Genomic DNA, 18,558 nt, shown 5'->3' with positions numbered 1-18,558 from the left:
GACTTTTCTATTTTTCCAAAGTTAAGGAATTTCAAAATCTGAAATTCATTGAAATATCATATTTTTAAATATATTTCCAGGATTGCAATTCGGTCTTATTTCGTCCAGTGCAATGTATAAAAAGTGATAGAAAAAAAGGTAATGAGCCAACTTACAAGAAATTATGCATCATTGTAGATTTCATAAGAAAGGGCACCATAGTAACATTGAAAATCACTTCTAGCTGTTCTCGTATAACGACAATCCATAATTGTCCAACCCATAATTATCCGATGATATTGGCTGCATAGCTTTTGAATTGAGCGCCTGAAATCAAGAAGGACATAGGCGAAGCGAGATACCCTGCAAAATTTATGAAGGAGTGCAGACGTTTATGACATATTCATTATCATTTGATAAAACAAAGACAATAATTACAGTGTCGTAAAAACCACTCTTATCCATAAATGTTACAGGTTATCTCGCTACGCCTATGGAAGGTCTTAGTTACGTTTTATTATGTTTTCAAGATGTAAAAAGCACTAATGCAACATAAGCCTCAACAGTAATTTAATTTCGAAACAGGCCCTTGATTTCTCGTTCGTCCTTATAATTATAGGGGGATTTTCATCCTCGAGTGCGCTTTACCACAATGGGGTAAATTTTGTAATTTCAATTAACTCAAGTCAAGGATAAAATGGTAGTAATTCAAAATGTACCAAAAATTTGTCAAAGAGTAACTTTTCGGTATTGCTCTTATACTGCAAAACCCTTTCCTTGTCAAGTATATTTGACATTGCGAGATATTTTTTATATAATCAATTGAACAGCCGCACAAAAAAAACTGGGCAAAAATCTATAAGTCATGTCCAGTATATTTGACATTGGGCCTGGCGGCTAACAACTGGTGAGGACAAATCGTCGCATGAGAAATAAAGAGACTTGTCTTCAATTTTTCGAAAAATGAGACAATGATTGATCCATATTCTTCAGAAAAAATTCTTGGAGATAAACGGACCTAAATCCATGAGGTTTGACTTTTGGGCCTTAAATTTGGATATTATCTCTATTTTTTAATGGGTTGCAGATTTGAACAAATTATATAAAAAAAGACAGCCCTAAATCCAAAGTAAAAAGACTTAAATCCATTTTTTATATGTAAAGTAATAGGTAACAAAATTCACAATTTTGAGAAGCAAAAAGATTTATCTCCATTTTCTGGAGATAAGTCTTTTTATTGGGAGTTTCTAAACATCGACCAGAAATGGCGACCACGACCGGCGACCAGATAAATTTGAATTATCGAGTTTATCTGCTCTCTCCACCGTAGAGAATGTTTCAATCAAGTCCTCAGAATACTAGAAAGTGACCTTTGAAGTAACCAGTCATTTTCTTGACAAAGTGACACTATTTGACAAAAATATTGACTGGGTCATTAAGTATGATGTTTGTAAGCTTTGTGCTTTAAGCTTGGTGTACCAAATATTTTAATTATGCTGAATGAGATGCTTTTATTGTCTTTATGCTTACAAAATAACCAATTTCGACAGAAATAACAATCTGATGATGAAATACAAAGCTTCTCAAATCATTTTCAAAAAATTTTGTGCTACTAATTATTTTGATGCTGATAATACAAAAAGATAGTTGACACCATAATCAAGCTACAAGAGCGTCGAAATGGTTGTTTTATGTATTTGGCACGTGGCTTTAAATAGATGAGACAGGGGTGAGCTTACTCTTCAATATGATATATATTTTCAATAATTAGGAGAAACACTCTACGTTGGAGAAAGGGAAAAAACTCAATAACCCAAATTTATCTGGTCGTGGTCGTGGTCGTGGTCGCCGGTCGTGGTCGCCGGTCGTGGTCGTCATTTCTGGTCGACGTTTAGAAACTGCCCTTTTTATTTCTAAATTTTTAAATGCTAATATCTTAAAACAAGGAAAATAGAGACAAATCTCTTTATTTCTCATGCGACGAAATGTACATGCCATCGGCTGCTCAAAATACTGTTTTCATTTTCTCCCGCTGAAAACAATTGCATCGCCTTGAAAGTTTTGTCAATTTCTTTTGCCATTTTTTTACCGTGGGCACGGAAAGGGATAATCACGCGTCGATAAAATGACGACGTTCGAAATGATAGAATAATTATCTGATATTCCGATGGCGGATCGGCGGCCGCTCACGCTAAAGCTGTAATAGAGCGGACCAATTTTCCATCAGAGAAAATTGATAATCGGCTTTTGACGTGTCAGCTAAAAATATTTCGAACAGACACGCCAATCCCCGAAAACAAGGGCCTGGGTCCAGGTTTTCCGCTGTATAATCATTGACGAGGTCTGACATTTCCGAAAATTTCTGCATCTAGGTTCCATATACAGGGTGTCCCTAATAAAAGTATCGAGTTTGAGCATGCGATTGAGTAAAAAAGTTTGTGTGTGTTATCGCTAAAATATAAGAACGTTCTCCATCACATAGGCTCATTACAGGCAGAGTATGTTTTTATTGTTACGTAATGACAAAGAAAAAAGAGGGAGAGCTTAAAATACAATTTTGTGAATACACACTTAAAACTTTCTACTCAATCGCATGTTCAAACTCGATACTTTTATTAGGGACACCCTGTATAAATAGATCACTTATTATGAAATGACACAACGGCACAATGTCATAGCACAATGGCAATTTCGATTGTTCATTATACATCAAAGTCGGCTTATTTGAGTCTGGGAAAGTAAAAGAAATATCATTAAGCTTAAATAATAAGGGCTTGGTCACACGTCAAAAAAGAATCTCCCTCATAAATGGTTTAATCAGGGATATGTTATAGCGGAGCTGGATAACGCACGTTAAAAGAATCCTTATTCTATCTCTGTCCCTGACATTAAAATTTGATATGAAATTTAACTTTTTTAATTACAAACTCGTGAAATTTGGATTTCCTCTTAGCCAATGATTCTGCTGCTGCATTTATCGTTCACGATTAAAAACTTTTAATTATCAAGGGGGTCTGTAAATTAAAAAAAATGAAAAACATTGTTTTCATTAGTAAAGTTATAAGAAGTTTCTTCTCTAAGATTATAAATAGTACTTTTTCATTTGAAATACCGCGCTACACCGCGGGGTGCCTCACTTTCTAACTGATATTTTCAGATAGCAAGTCGGTATGTCTGATTATGGAAAAAATTTTGAGTCAATTGAAACAATATTTGTTAAAATATTTACATCCGAAATTTTTAAAGAGAAATCATGAAAGCTTCTCAAATTCATAACACACGCTGATAAAAATAGATTTCATTTACAAGGAAGCTTTTGGGGTATCTTCTACAAATATTATTTGATGAAAAGGGGGAACATCATAGCAAAATATGTGCAAACGTACTGCATGAATACTTTGTCTGCTTCATTTTTCTTATAAAAACAGAACACTCAAGGGGACAGAGATGGATTTCTATTATTAACAGTTTCCAATAGAAAAGACAAAGAAGCAATCCGCTAAGGAATTCTCGTCCTTCATCCAGCTCCGCTATAACATATCCTTGGTCTAATCAATCAATTGAGTAATCGAGTTTGAAGAACTGCAACTATGGATGTTCTTTCTAAAAACCACACATGTTTTTCTGATATTGTCATCTTCTTCTTAGTCTGCTACACCTGTATTTCATAAGAACATCAACAATTTTTGAGGCCTTCGGATGGTCTTTTTTAGTTTTAAGCCTAAAAATGTTCTTAACATGTTCTTAGTTTTTCAATTTCGTGACCATCTTTACCCATTTTCCTAAAAAAATCGGGTGTTTTTTAATTTAAATATTCTAAACTTGTTCTTAATATTCTGGTCAACGAAAACCTTATATTCTTATATAGTTTGTTTTAATTAAAAAACGTGTATGAAATTCTGACTCTAAGGCATCTTTTTTGGGTCAGGACTCCAGCTTAGCTAAGTTGAGAGAAAACCTTACTTTGAAATACTGGTAAACCCTGTTTGAGCTTTGAGTGAAGGTTCCTAATCTAATCCTAATCATGAAATCGCTCAATTTTCGGTCCTGCACCGGTAGGCCTGTACCAAGATGTACCAGACCCAGTAGGCCTGTACCAAGGAGCGCCCTGTTTTTGACTACGTCTAGATTCGTATTTTATTCTCAGCTGGGGCGAGTACACGGATTTCTGAAATAAAACAATATTTCTGGAAAAAAACAACTTTTATAATCTTTCGAGGAACAAAACTCGTGAAAGTTTCATCTCTTATAAGACTAGTTTTGAGGGATTTACTGCCCGTGCCCCTTGAAGCTATGTAATAAAGGGAAGACGAACTTATGTAGATTTTATGAACCTTCTCTTTAGATTTACTCTTATATTTTTAAGTCGAAATTATTTTAGGCTTAATATCTACAATTCAGCCGTTTTATGCTTATCATTGTTTTCAAATAATTCTTATAGGATAAATAGTATTCGCAGGATACTGTATTATCAAAACCGTGACTTTACTATTACTACTGTTTTTACTAATACCTATCTATGATGTACATGTTTAGTCATTATGATAATTTTATGCAAGCATATCTGTGATGATAACCCTGTGCTTAGACTATGCTATAGTCTAAGACGAGTTTCATCTAAGAGGAACAAACGTGAAGACGGGATTTTTTTCGGGGGTAGCTGTTGTCTTAAACACAGACTCTATCCGCCGCGCAACATATTACGTTTTATAATATACAAACTATGTTATATCATAATAATATATTATACGGACGATAGCATCGTCTAGCCTATGCTAATTGTCTATGCAAGTGATACCGTAAACGCTATTGACCGAGGCCCAAAGCATGCAAAAAGGCAAACAAGAAAGCCTGTGCGGCGTGAAGGCACAGCGGTATTTTACTAGTGTCACCATATATCCCGCACCTGGAGGGTACTCAATTCAAAAACGACCATACGCGCGGCCCAAAATCAGGCCTTTGAAATCGGACCCTTGCAGTGCAGAGAAAATTTAGCCAAATTTGAGTAAATTTGGGCGAGGGCGAAAAGATCTACCCTGGTGCATTTTCTTGAAAATTTTTGACCATTTTCAGGCAAAATATGGTCAAACTTTCTAAATTTTACACCCATAGAGTACAATTTTTTCATCTTTGCTCATTTCAACCCTTACAGTGCACTTTAGGAAGCTTGGAAAAGTGACCCTTAAGGGCCGCACGTACGGTCAGAAAATTTCTGGAATTTCACTAAAAACGCATATGATAAGCATAAGCTATGCCTGCATGGTTTGAAAACTTAAGCACACACGAGCCTGACCAAGGGGTAGACAATTATGCTTATAAAAAACACATGTAGATCAATAAATTATTATCACGATTTAATTATTTGATATCAAATATAGGTTCTAACCTATTCTAGTGCATGCCACATGACGTGCACATAAAGGGCGGTTTCAACATTTTTATCTAAAAATTTGCTCGCTGTTTTTAAAAGAGAAGTTTTGTTTTCAGTTGACTAATGCATGTAAGATTTTGTTAAGCCGATTTCTTACATATCATAAATTTCAACAAAAAACTTCAGAGAGCATTATAGTCGTTTGTTGTAATTCAAGTGAAAATGGGGAACTTGTTCAGTAGTAAAGCTCCAATATGCGAGAAGAAAAAACCAGAACCGATTCCGAAAGATTTACCAGAAGTTCCATACGCTGGTAGTGAGAATCCACAAGAAAATCTGGCGAACCTTGGCAAAATCAAAGGACCCTACTATATAAATCAAGTTATGAAAGAAACTGGTTTGGGTGTTTTCAAGTTAAGATTATTCGAAGAGCGTATCATCCTTGCAGATCCAATTGCAATCAATGTTATATATGATCCAGAGCTGACAGAGAAATCAGTGGATTTTGGATTAGCCAATGTGAATGGCTTCACTCTAAAAGGTTACTTTCCAACAGCTACGGTCAATGGAGACGATAAAGCAACCAAAAAAGCAGGAATGTGGAAAATCTTAAGCATGGCTGAAGAGAAGTATGGCAATGATGGTTTATACAAAATCTTGAAGAAACATTGGGAATCTGTTTTACCATTGATCAAAGATGAAGAAACCAATGTTGACAATTTGATTGATGTTGTGACTGTTAAAACATTAACTGAATTCTTTTTTGATAAGGCTTTCGATTTGGATTTGAAAACCTTTTTGGTATGGTTTTTCAAAGGGTTGACACCTAAAAGTACACCTGGATTGGAGCTGGATGATGTTGGTAAGCAGGTGACCGAGCAAATGTATGGTTACCTGAATAGCACACCATGGGCTCAGAATGTCTTGCCAGAGCTGCTCAAAGCTGATTGCCGAGATGCTGAAACTTTGAAAAGCGAGGCTCTATTTTTCGCCTTTGTTTTCTCAGCTTTTGGTTTAAAAAGTGGTTTATCATCGATCATTCCGTTGTTTTTGAATCTGGATGACGAAACCCGAAACAAGATTTTGGAGGAAGTTGATGCATTCAATCAAGATGATGGAAAAAATATGGATGAGAAGTTAAAAGCATTTGATGTTACCGATAGATTTGCAACAGAAGTTTTCAGATATTTACCACCCGTCCTTCAAGTGCAAGGTCGTGCTAAGAAAGATTTCGTTTTGAATTCGCTTAAAGGTAAATATCTGGTCAAGAAAGGTTCGTACATGACTGGATACTCATACGGAGCGCAACGTAACCCAAACGCTGTTCGATGCCCGTACCAATTCACAACAACTGGTGATCAAAAACACATCAAAGAGAATTTCTTCGCTTTTGGAGGCCCTCACAATCAAGAGCCGCAAAATGATAACCGAAAATGCTTGGGTCAATACATCTCTTTAAATATGACCAAAATGTTTGTGGCTTTGTTTGCAAGATGTGAAATCGAAGTTGTTTCCAGTTTGAAATTCACAGAAGCCAACCCAAACAGAGTCATCGCCAGCGATGAGCCATTAAGGGTCAGTAAATTTGAATGTCCCCACAAATAGAACTTCAGTTCAAAATTATACATGTTTTAACAAAAAACATTTGACAATAATGACATTTTATTTAGGGGGTTTAGAAAAAGTTATCTTTTTTTTTTTGGATAATTCTAACGCAAATCAGCAGACAACTTTATAATGGTAGGTATAAATTATAGTAGTATAAATTTTGTAGCAATAATTCAAAACATTTTCAAACAACAACGTATTACAATCATTTTTATTGATTTGAAGCCCCAATAGTTTAGAAAGGCACGCATGTGTCTCTGGAAATCGTACATACATTAGAAAATGTATGGTTTCTTTCACAAAGACGAAAATCTAGCCACAAAACCGGGGCTTGAATTATATACGGCTATACAATACAATTATCCTTTTTCATATGATCTGAGTATTAATTTTGCGGTTGATATAGAAAAGTGAAAAATACTGAGCTCTCAAAAATAGTTTTCATAATACACGAGAGCAGGTAGGCTGGAATAAGAGTACACCAGTGTCTCACAGTCCCGGTGGAGCTTTTTCCTCAGCGGGGATAAAAAAATTTCTATTGAAATCTCAACGGGGATAGAAATTTTATTGTTCCAAGGTTAAAAAATCCAGTGGGGATGGTTTTGGAGTGCAATCTGTAAACATTGGATCTCAGATGGGGATGAAATCAAAGTCAAATTCCCAGTGGGGCTGAAATTCCTGGGTTTTTTCCCACCTGGGACGAAATTGTTGCCAAATTTTCCAGTGGGGCTGGGATCCCAGAGAGTCTGTGACACAGGGGTGTAAGAATGGACCATCTAGCCTAGTTAACCATAAACAGGTAAGGGTGGGGTTTCAGGGGGTACCCGATTCCGTAATTCCGCCAATTTTTTCTCCAATTTCCGTCACACCGTCTTAAATTGAACCAAAATTCCGTCACCGAAAATTCCTTTGAAATGCAATATTTTTGTCGAAAATTCCGCAAATTTTGAAAATCTTTTACCAATTCCGAAATTCCGCAAATTTTTTTGCTAAATTCCGTTTTTCCGCACTTAAAATTGTCTAATTTTCCGTCTCCGTCAGAGAACCCAATTTCCGTAATTCCGTCTAAATTTTTGACAAATTCCGCCACTCCGTCCGAAAAAAGGGCCGATTCCGCTCCTCCGCCAACCATGAAACCCCCCCCAGGTAAGTACCAAATTTACTTAAATAGAATCCTTTGTAGATAACACCCCTGCCCTGTGTCACAGACCCGCTGAGACCCCAGCCCCACTGGAAAATACCCTGGAATTTTAGCCCTACTGGGAAATTGACTTATATTTCATCCACACTCGAAATTGAATATTTAAACATTGCGCTCCAAAAGCAACCCCACTGGATTTTTTAGCCTTTGAACAATAGAATTTTTTTCTCCATTGGGATTTCAGTAGGAATTTCTATCCCCACTGAGGAAAATAGTTTCACAACCGAGAAAGTGAGACAGGGTTGTTAGATAAGAAAAATTTATTTTTAACTTTTTTATTTACATCTGACGGTTGTCGAGACCACGTAACTCTGAGTAATGTAAAAATTTTCAAACTGTCATAGAAATATATGATTTTAATGTACGTTCTATCTTTGGTATCGAGCACATTTTTGTGTTAATTTGTTCAAAAAAAAATAATGATAGAATGAAGGGTATCTAGGCACCCAGATTTTTGCAAGAATTTTTTTCATAAGAACAAACTATATAAGAACATAAGGGAGCTTCAATGGCCAAAATCTTAAGAATATGTTAAGAACATTTTAAGGCTTTGCGGACTCTAAAACACCCGATTTCTTAGGGAAATAGGCAAAAATGCTCATAAAATGGTGAAAATAAGAACATGTTAAGAACATTTTAGGCATCAAAAATTTTGGATGTTTTTATATAAAAAAGGTGTAAATGTGTTCAAACTTTTCTAAAATTGAATCACAAAGCTTGAAACAAAAAATCTTTGAACCCCGTCATTTTTTTCCAAAAAATTATGAAGGCTCGGTAATAAAAGGATATAATGCACTAGCGAGGAATTTTATGTGCGTTAAGTTAAAATCATACAGACATACGCAATCAATTAATTTCAAGCTTAAGTTAAGAGCTAACGACTTCCTTCAATTATATTTTAAAAAGAAATTAATTTGTTGGCAAATTTCATTTTTTGATTAATCGAATTAGCTACAAGTGCTGTTTTGAATTATTTGCAGTGTTCATGAAATTCTTTCAAAGTTTCTAAGAAATATGAGAAATATGGGATTCTTATTATCAAACACGTTCTTGTATACGAATTCTTAATCATTTGATTCTTGAATTATTATACTTTCATTTCCTCGATCACCGAAGCCGGGGGTTAGGGTCCACCAAACCAACAAGGCATTGCCGAAGTTTTTTTCGCAGGATTTGGAGCCAATTATTTCCTAAATACAATCATGGTCATAATATTTGAGAAAAAAGGGAAATTCCTACGAAATCTTACAACCAAAAACGGTTTGGAAGCGCTTTAACCTAGGCTGGAAGGGTAGAATTTTAACTCTGAGTTTTAACATTAGACTTAAAGGTTTTATTTTCACATGAGTGTTCCCGTTTCATATCAGACACATATTTCATATTAGGACAGTGTCTGCCTATTGTTATATTATGCTAATATAAGCAAAAAAAATTGTTTTTTCCTCTTTCTGACCAACCTTGCTCCACATCCGTGTCAATGCAATGTGAAAAAGCTTCTGAACTAAAATTGATGAGTAAGCAAACGACATCACTCTTATTTAAAAACAAAACCTGTAAGACTCTCAGGATCCAAAAATTCAAAAATGGTCCAATAAGGCTCAGAATATAGCCTGGAAGTCTATAAGCCACTCCCAAATTGAAATATTCGATTAAACTTAACAAATAGTCCAAAAGCGAATTTCTTGCCCGAACTTAAAATTTCGAAAGACGTGGAAATAAGCAAAATTCTCAATATATTTTGACGCCCGGATTGTAAGTTACGCAGCCCGCGTGGCTTTCATAAACACGGTACATTGAAGTAACATTTACCGGCAGAATTCGAAAAGTGTAAAAATTCTATAACAAAGAAAGTGCTAGATTCATGATATTCATGACGTAATGTTTTCTACGGAAATACCCCGATTTTAGCCAGTTGTGGCAAATTTAAACTAAACATAAGTTGTATGAAATTTTCCACTACTGGCAAAAACTGAGGTCTTTCCGTAGAAAACATTACGTCATAAATATCATGAATTATATCCCTCATTCGAAGTGCTGTGCATATTCTAAGGCATAACTTCTGCTAGCTTGGGAAAAGTTGAAAATTCGCCTCTAACCTACGACTAGTTATAAAGTCTTGTTAGAGAAAGAACGAAAAGTATTGTAAGATTTTAACCTCTACCGGGAACTCACGCGATCAAATAGCGAAAACATTCGATATATAAAATAGAACTTTTATTATTCTACTGGCCCTCATATTTGTAAGCGTTTCCTAAGAGCAAACAAACCCAGTATTATTCGCTCGAAGAGAACATACAAGGAGCTCTTCCAGAAAATTTTTGTAGATGGGGGGATGGAGGATATATTGGATATTTTGTCCGGGGGGGGGGGTAGTGAAAAATCTGCAAAATTTCCCTTGTTTTAGGGTCAAACTTGCTCTGATTAGGGGTGGTTTTGAATGTCCGGGGGGTCAAAATTCACGATGCCCGGGAGGTAAATCTTCAAAAACTTATATATTTTTCACCCCCCCCCCCCCATATTCAGATTTTTTTCTGGAAGAGCCCAAGACAACGAGCCAAAGCTACTTTCGATACTTTAAAGTACCTCTAAAAAGATGATGATGGATAGTATATCATCGAAACAAACTTTGACGAACTTTGACTTTCTCAAAGTAATAAAATCCGAAAGTACTTTAAGATAGCGTTTTGATACAAAATTACTTCTTCTAATTTCTAATTGAGTGGGCGGCATAGAAAGTAAACAAATTTTCCGAATTCCAAACATCAATCTGCTTAAAAAGTTAATTGTGTCTCCAAAAACAGTCAGCTGGGTTGGCTGAGATATGAGGTTTTTTAATCATACATGATGACTCGGAGGGGTAATTCGTGCAGTCTTCAACAAAGACTAGAGTCTACATTTGGCTGAACTTTGCTTTTTCATAATTTTTTGTGACGCTGAGTCCAGTGAAGTAGACTAGGAGCGTTTGGTGAGGTCGTCATTTTGAGAGAAAATGTTAACAATCCAAATAACAATAAAACTACTTGGAGTTGAAAGATATAATCAAAAATGATAAACAAACAATAACAACAGAATTGCAATCCCTTATTCTCAATAAAAACATTGCTTTATACTGTTTTTACTTTCCAAAAAACAACTAAAATCTGGCGGACTGTAATGTCAATCGGTACTAAACAATCTATTGGAAAGCTTTAACCCCGGGCTATCTTCAACAAATACGGACGGTAGGAAATCGTCATGTCATAATCTTGGCTATAAAGATTGCAACAATAATACTATTTGAGGACTGAAGGCTTTTTGGGAGAAATAGAAAAAATTAAATCATACATGGACAGCGATATCGTGAGAATCTAAGCAAAACACTGAAAGAATTTTTCAATTAATTAACAATGCCTTTATTGAAAATAGATCATTGATTAAATTTCTAATTTAGTTCACATTTGAATATAATCTGTGGTGTGCCTTGATTTGTAGTTAAAGAGTTTGGTATAATTAGTCCTAATTTCGCAGGTCTTTTTAAACTAATAAGCAAAAAACACTAAATCGGTGCTTATTCTAATTAACTGAAAAAGGTCATAAAAATCATAATTAAGGGGTGCTTCAATTAGCTTTTGGAAATTGAGAAATATTTGTATTTGCAAAAAAACAAGTTAGTCAAGAGTTTCGGACTACTAGTAATACAGGAATACTGAAAGACACCCAAAAAAGAGTTCATCAAATTTGGTCCAGTGAGATTATTTCTAATTAGCTATGTATATCCACTATGAGGCCCCCAAGCGGTTTGCGCCACTATATTATCTTCTAAACATGTTAAAATTGCGCTTTCAAAAGATTCATTAATATTATACAGTTGACCCTTGCTAAATCGAACTCGAATGGGAAATGGATTTTTATGAGGGATTTGGTCGAGCAACACCAGAGGTTTGGGTTATACAAAGTATTTTATGACGTTTTCTTCTCTTACGGGACTGCGAATTAGTTCGAATTACAGAATAAGATTCGAACAAATAGAAGTTCAAGATTGCGAGAGTCGTCCATTGCCTAGACAATTTCGTAATGTAACATGAAAAAAGAATTGGGACTGTTTTCCAACTAAAATTCAAAGGAATGATAAAAATCTTTATTTCCAGGAAAATCAGCTAAACAACAGCATTTTTTTTTTCTACTTTTTTCTCATACAAAGTTAAGAGAATATCATTATAATACTTTTAATCTACTTACAGTATACTAAATATTCTCATCATGCCGAAATACATGACGGTATTTTGTTATCTATAACAGTATCTTTTGAGTCATTTTTGTAATAGTTTTTAAGAAACGAGCATTTTATCTGCTCATTTATCACATCTAATGTCTTCGGTTATAAATGGATCACTATCAAATTTACATTCTTTGTCAAGTACGTGAGGCTATTTACCATAAATAGATTCGTCGAATGTTCTGAATCATTGGGCTCTTCCAGAAAATATTCGTTCATGGGGGTATTATTTTTTCAATGATCTACCCTTGAACATTTCCATTTTTCACCCCATGGACAAGCATCAAATCGATCCCCTGGATATTGCAAATTCATGGACATGTTTTTCAGGATTTTTTCGATACCCCTGGACGATATACACGTTTTTTTTTTATTAGAACACCTAAAATTTGACTGAGCCTGGATGTGCTTATTTTTTTAGCAATTTTCAGCCTAAAATGTTCTTAAATGCGTTCTTAATTTTTGAGACTACTCTAAATCGACAATATGATACAAAATAAAGAGCACTTAAATTTGGCAAAATTTGGACAATATTTGACTCTCGACTTTTGAAGATCCACCCCTAAATTCGGTTAAAACTGCTTAAAATGAATAAAAAATTGTAGTTTCTTGTCATTTTTTTCCAAACTGAGGCTGGGCATGTTCTTAAGATGTTCTTAATTTTTCGACGAATTTCAGCCTATATGTTCTTATAAACTAGGTTCTAATAAAAAAAAAACGTGTATCTCCTGATCCATGAACGATTTATTTCAGGAAAAGCCCATTGGATTTTAAGAGCCTTAAATAGATAAAATCAAATCTCTTGGATGGGAAACGAAGCCGTTATTTCCCCCATTGAACACGCGGGATCCACATTGTTTCACATACAACTGCTGGATCGAAAGTAAGATTTGCCGCTAGATTTCGTACCACTCAGGAACAAAAAAAAACTCCAAGAACAAATCCGTCATCGTGACTTCGGCGCAGATCTTACAGCTTCACTTTTTCTTGCATGGGAAGATGTTAGTCCCTCCAGGCAGGGCTTGAAATTCAATATTTTAAATCGAAAGACCTCTACTCTAAGTGTTTGTCTATATTTTTATTAAGTCTGAAAAAAACCATGGTGTTAAATATTCATCCATGACCAGAAGCCTTCCAAATGTATAACGCCGTTATGATGATATTTCTCAGCATTCCTTGTGATTTAGTCATACTGCAAAATATTCTTGCAGAATCTATCCACACACCTTCGCTTCACACCTTCGATACAATTTAATTATAAAGCTGGACGTAAAAAATTCTTGGTTTGCCGTCACCCGAACCTAGATTTTGGAGGTGGGTCAGTCGGTCGGAAATTTTTTTTATTCTGGTCATTCATGGAATTTTTGTCAATATTTTGTGATTTTTGAAGAAAAAAAATTCTCTTCGTCGAAATAGCAATAAAAGTTTTTGGGTCGGCAAATCTAGAGAAGAGTAGGTCGGCTGCTGACGGCAAACCAACATTGTTTAAGTCCAGCCTAACGGTGCACTATCGATAACCAGGTCAGAATACTACACTCTCTCAAATATATACATTTCATCATTTTCATCAGAAAGGTTTCGGCAATCGACCCAATGTGCGTTTCCCATAATACAAACAAGATAAAACCAAATAAAAACCAATCTCAATCACTGATATAAAAGATGCACCCAAAACGAGGCTAATCAAACCTCCAATTTTCCCTGCAACATGATCCAGAGTATGTAATTGTTTTTCTTCAATCATCTGATAAGAATCTATACTGGAATATTGGATATCTAACCGATATCGATTCTGACCACCAGGGCTGTTCGGTGGATTATCGTAGGACAGTAAACGGGTCATATATTCTGTTTCTTCACACGGGAATGGGCAATTCACACCAGACTGGACTTGTGCACTTTCTTGTTGAACACATTGTAGTACTTCCAGTATAGTACGATTCTGTCGGTAAAGTCGCACGTAGTCTTCGGGAATGTATTTTTTAAAGTAATCGAAAATATCACCGCATTTTTTAAACGTGCGTAAATACGTAGATGATTCGAGGCATGTCCTACGTGTGTATTTCCCAGGGAAAATATCGTTGAATTTCTCAGAGGTGCACTTTGAAGGGAACGGCGGCGGTAGACGTTTTATGATGGTTTTCCTGATATTAAATTCGAAGGATTTCGACGTCTCCAAAACGAAGCGATTTGTTAAATCGAATTCAACGCCTATTTGCGGATCGTGAACGATTGCGACGATGAACGGAGTACGTTTCAATGCCGTTGTATTGATCTGGAATTCGATATGCGCATGTGCGTACGCATCTGATAAATCACCGTTATGATTCAAAGTCACGCACGAGTGATCAAACTGGGCAAGAGATTTTAAATAGACATCATTAGTACATGTTTTGCCACCCCATGTATAACAAGCAAGGACGTGAAAAATACCGTTACTCCATTGTCCAGTTATGTTTAAAATGTTCGATCGAGGTTTTGGAGGACGTATTTCTTCCATACATGGCTGCCGATAGTTGTCATATCTTTGACCTTGTTTTTTGTTGCAGTATGAGAAATATTGTTGAATCATGGATCGTAAATCACATACCGTGATACTTGGGAATGGATTTTCAACTTGTAGTGATGTTGTCACTTCAGCGTATATGTGATATTCCAAATAGTTGGTTACTATGGAATAAGTCAGCCATGTTGAAGCTAAAATGGCACATATGACAATGATGGTCCAAAGGCAAGATTCAATCCGTGACTCGGAGGAGATACGAGCCAACCCATGAACGGTGGAGGAATCAAGATATTCTCTGCGTTTGTTATTGATTAGTTTTCGTGAGAATCGGAGAGATTTTCGAGGTGTATCGGGTGGGTTCTTGTTTTGGTTGTCATGGTTACCACCATCTTTGCTGTGCTCTTTACCAAAGTATCCTGTTAGATGAAGGGAAAAAAACATCATGAAAGAAAATGTCTCCCAGCCAAAATTTTTACCCGATTTGTCATCGACTGAAAAGGGGAGGTTTTAACCCCCGACCAAAAAAACGGTCAAAAAAACATTTGCTAAAATTTCCTTGAATTTAACTTTTTTATTATTTATAATTTCATAAAAATTCAATTCAATAATGTGCGAAATAATTCCTGCAGATGACTCCAGATTTATATCGCATGTGTCAGGAAATTTGCCCCCCGGAATTTGGCCCTAGGAGATTTGCTCCTTACAAAATGCCCCTCCGCAAAATACCCCCTAGGAAATTTGCTTCCCAGAAATTTCCTTTCCATATTTCAAAACGCTAAAAGCTCTTTTTGTTTTATGCATATTATGGTTTGGATTATGCAATTCTACCTGATCATGCTTTTGTAGAAAAGGTCAGCATATCCACTCCATGTTTTGCTTGAATTTTCAGTTATTTTATGGCAGGGTAACCCCTCGACCCCAGTTTTTGGGCAGAATGGTCAAACTTCATTAATTACAAATAAAATTTTTGTATGAAAAATAGATGATAAATAAAGCCGTTTTTATACATAAATCTTGCCACATTTCTATTTTTACTGACTAACTTCAGGAACAATAAATCGAAAATTGATCCAGACTGACATCCAAAGGTTCTAAAAACGAGTTGAGAAAGGTGGCAGCAAACTTCCGGAGGAGTGGATTCCCTTAGGGGGCATTCTTCCGGGGGAGAATTTTCCGAGGGGCACATTTCCAGGGAGAAAATTTCCCGGGGGGGGGGGGGGGGATTTTCTCCGGGGGCAAATTTCCTAGAACCAAATCTTGGCTAACTTTAATTCTGATAAGGCAGATACAGTTTGTGCATTTACGTATCATAAATCGGTAAGATCAAATTTAATTGCTTTTACATTGGGCTAACTACTTAAAAAGTAGGGTCAGTTGGTACGGGAAAAAAATTAAAATAGAGGTTAGATTTCAGTCAATATTGAAGCTAAATTCAAGTAGAATATTCTAAAATACTTATAAAAATGTGCGATAGAAGGTTAAATCACATGTCAAGGGTTTTTGGAAAATTTCTGAATAAAATTAAAATCAAAATAACTTCTTCAAAATTTAATAGAAGAAACATTTTAAAAACCCATGAAGATTAGTTTGCAAAAATGTTAATGAAAAACTAGATTACAAAAAGATCAAATTTACTCTGAAATTGGGTAAGGCCCACCGTAAATCAAGAAATTAATCAAATTGATCTAATGGTCTGCGCTTAATATTTGACTTTTAGGCGAAAATCATCAAAATCACCGAACTATAAAAATATCTTTGGAAATGTGCCAATGTTCTGGGTGACGCTTTTACGGTTAATTAATCAACCAGTCAATTGCGAATTTAGTTAATTTGACCAAGCTCACAAATTATGGAAGTATGATAAACATAAAAAATTCCTTTTTTGAAAGAATTCATGGCATTTTTATGTATATATACAACACTTAAAGAATTATTGACAAGAAAAGTAATTGGGCTGAAAACACTTTTCAGAAGATTTCAAAGTACCTACACGTTTTTTTTTTTGTAAAAGCAAACAAGAACATAAGGCTTCGATGGTCAAAATTTTAAGAACAAGCTAAGAACATTTTAAGACTTTGGGACTCTAAAACACCCAATTTCTTAGGAAAATGGACAAAATTGCTCAGAAAATGGTAAAAATAAGAACATGTTAAGAACATTTTTAAGCTTAAAACTCGAAATGTTAAGAACATCCGAAGGCTCCAAAATTTTTGGATGTTCTTATAAAAAAAAACGAGTATTTAGTGGTGAAGAATAGTCCTTTGAAAGGCACAAAAATCTCGCCACTCAATTAAGTATGTGACGGAATCTTTGACAGCGTGACGTCTATTCCTATTGGAAGGAACCGTCGAGAATTTTGGTGAAAAACATTCAAACTAAATTTGAGAAATTCCAACAACTCAAGTTAAAGTCTAACATTCACCAATGAAACAAAGATCTCAATTTTTACATCCCAAATAACAAAACACACAACGTTGTGTATACCAGCTGATTTATATTATTTGATTTTGAGTCTAAAAACATCGTCAATAAGTTAGTTCATAGTCTGAACAATCAACAACGAATTCATATTACAATTTTTCAATTTATACTTTTGGTTCAAAATGATAACTGTTTCTTACATAAGACAGGCATTATGTAATCCCATCTAATTAATAATTTCATACGTTAATTAATGAAATGAAACATCGAATTTCCTTTCGCAGAAGGAAGCCAAACTACACAGTTTTTTTATGAGAATGGTATTTTTCATTTCATCATGGATATTCTTAACCTTTTGGGGATAATCATCCTAAAGCATTCTTACGGTATTAAATTAGGATCCAAATTCAACTTAAAATGCATTTTTGTGAAACTTTTAGACCTTTCTGGGGGACAGCCACCAAAACATCAAAATCTAAAAGGGAACTTTAAGTCTCTGCTTGAGAGGTAGATAACTATCGCCGACTTGCGAATAAATATAGAAAATTTGTGAACAAAAGCCCACTCCTCATTTCCCTGGTTGAAAACAACCATATATTATCCCATGATGTCTTGTGGGTGTCCACTGGAAAAAAACATATTTTCACCATGACTTGTCACTCTGTTGACGGGTCATGGTGATCATCACGACTTCGATTCATATAATTCAAACTAGAATACAGTGGCCAAAGCAAGGATTTTTGTATGGGACGGAAAATGGTTTTTACACAGCAAGTTACCACATATTATTGTTACTTTGGTTTATTATGCAGAAAATTGAGAGGGGAAAGCCTCTTTCTATACCTCACTGAGACTGGATTTCATCAGAGAAGGTAGAACTTTTAATACTGAGAGAAATATCAACTTACTTTTTTCAGCATCGTTCACCGTCATTGTGTCGTCACCCACAGAAAAACCACCAATGACCAGCAGAAGATCTTTTGTGTATATTATTTTATGATCTATGATAGAAAACCAAACATAGATAAAAAATATTTCCACAACGAGGTGCAACAGTGTCCTGTCAACATTTTTTGCAAGACTAAATTAAACCCAAACAGTCATTAAAAATAAGGTTTTATGACAGATACAGATATTTCGTAGTTTTAAACCCTCAATTATACATAGCTCCGATTGTCATTCTGAATCTTCCAATTTTTGTTCGAGAGGAAACCCAG

The 18,558-nt window shown here is 35.3% G+C and overlaps 1 protein-coding gene and 1 long non-coding RNA gene across 3 annotated transcripts in view; both read right to left on the bottom strand.

The window, feature by feature from the left end:
* Positions 1-251: 251 nt before the first annotated feature.
* The window catches only part of LOC136803055 (uncharacterized), a 49,172-nt gene continuing 30,865 nt past the window's right edge, over positions 252-18,558 (bottom strand). Inside the window, exon 3 of one of the 2 annotated variants that reach the window (XR_010846091.1) lies at positions 252-306. This is a non-coding gene — a long non-coding RNA (uncharacterized lncRNA). Of the gene's footprint in view, positions 307-2,627; positions 2,710-18,558 lie in introns of those variants that run through there. The other variant, XR_010846090.1, reaches the window with a different exon arrangement.
* Positions 13,032-18,338, bottom strand: LOC136803052 (acid-sensing ion channel 5-like). Its single transcript, XM_067059807.1, has 2 exons — positions 18,250-18,338; positions 13,032-15,336 (listed from the first exon to the last, which is right to left on the bottom strand). Exons 1-2 carry the CDS (start codon positions 18,272-18,274, stop codon positions 13,982-13,984), a joined length of 1,380 nt encoding a protein of 459 aa, XP_066915908.1. The 5' UTR covers positions 18,275-18,338; the 3' UTR covers positions 13,032-13,981.

Source organism: Clytia hemisphaerica, unplaced genomic scaffold (genome assembly GCF_902728285.1).
Source record: "Clytia hemisphaerica strain Z4C2 unplaced genomic scaffold, Clytia hemisphaerica genome assembly, whole genome shotgun sequence".
Classification (NCBI taxonomy): Eukaryota; Metazoa; Cnidaria; class Hydrozoa; order Leptothecata; family Clytiidae; genus Clytia; species Clytia hemisphaerica.
Note: the sequence above shows the minus strand (reverse complement) of the source record. Positions and strands in the feature narration are given on the sequence as shown.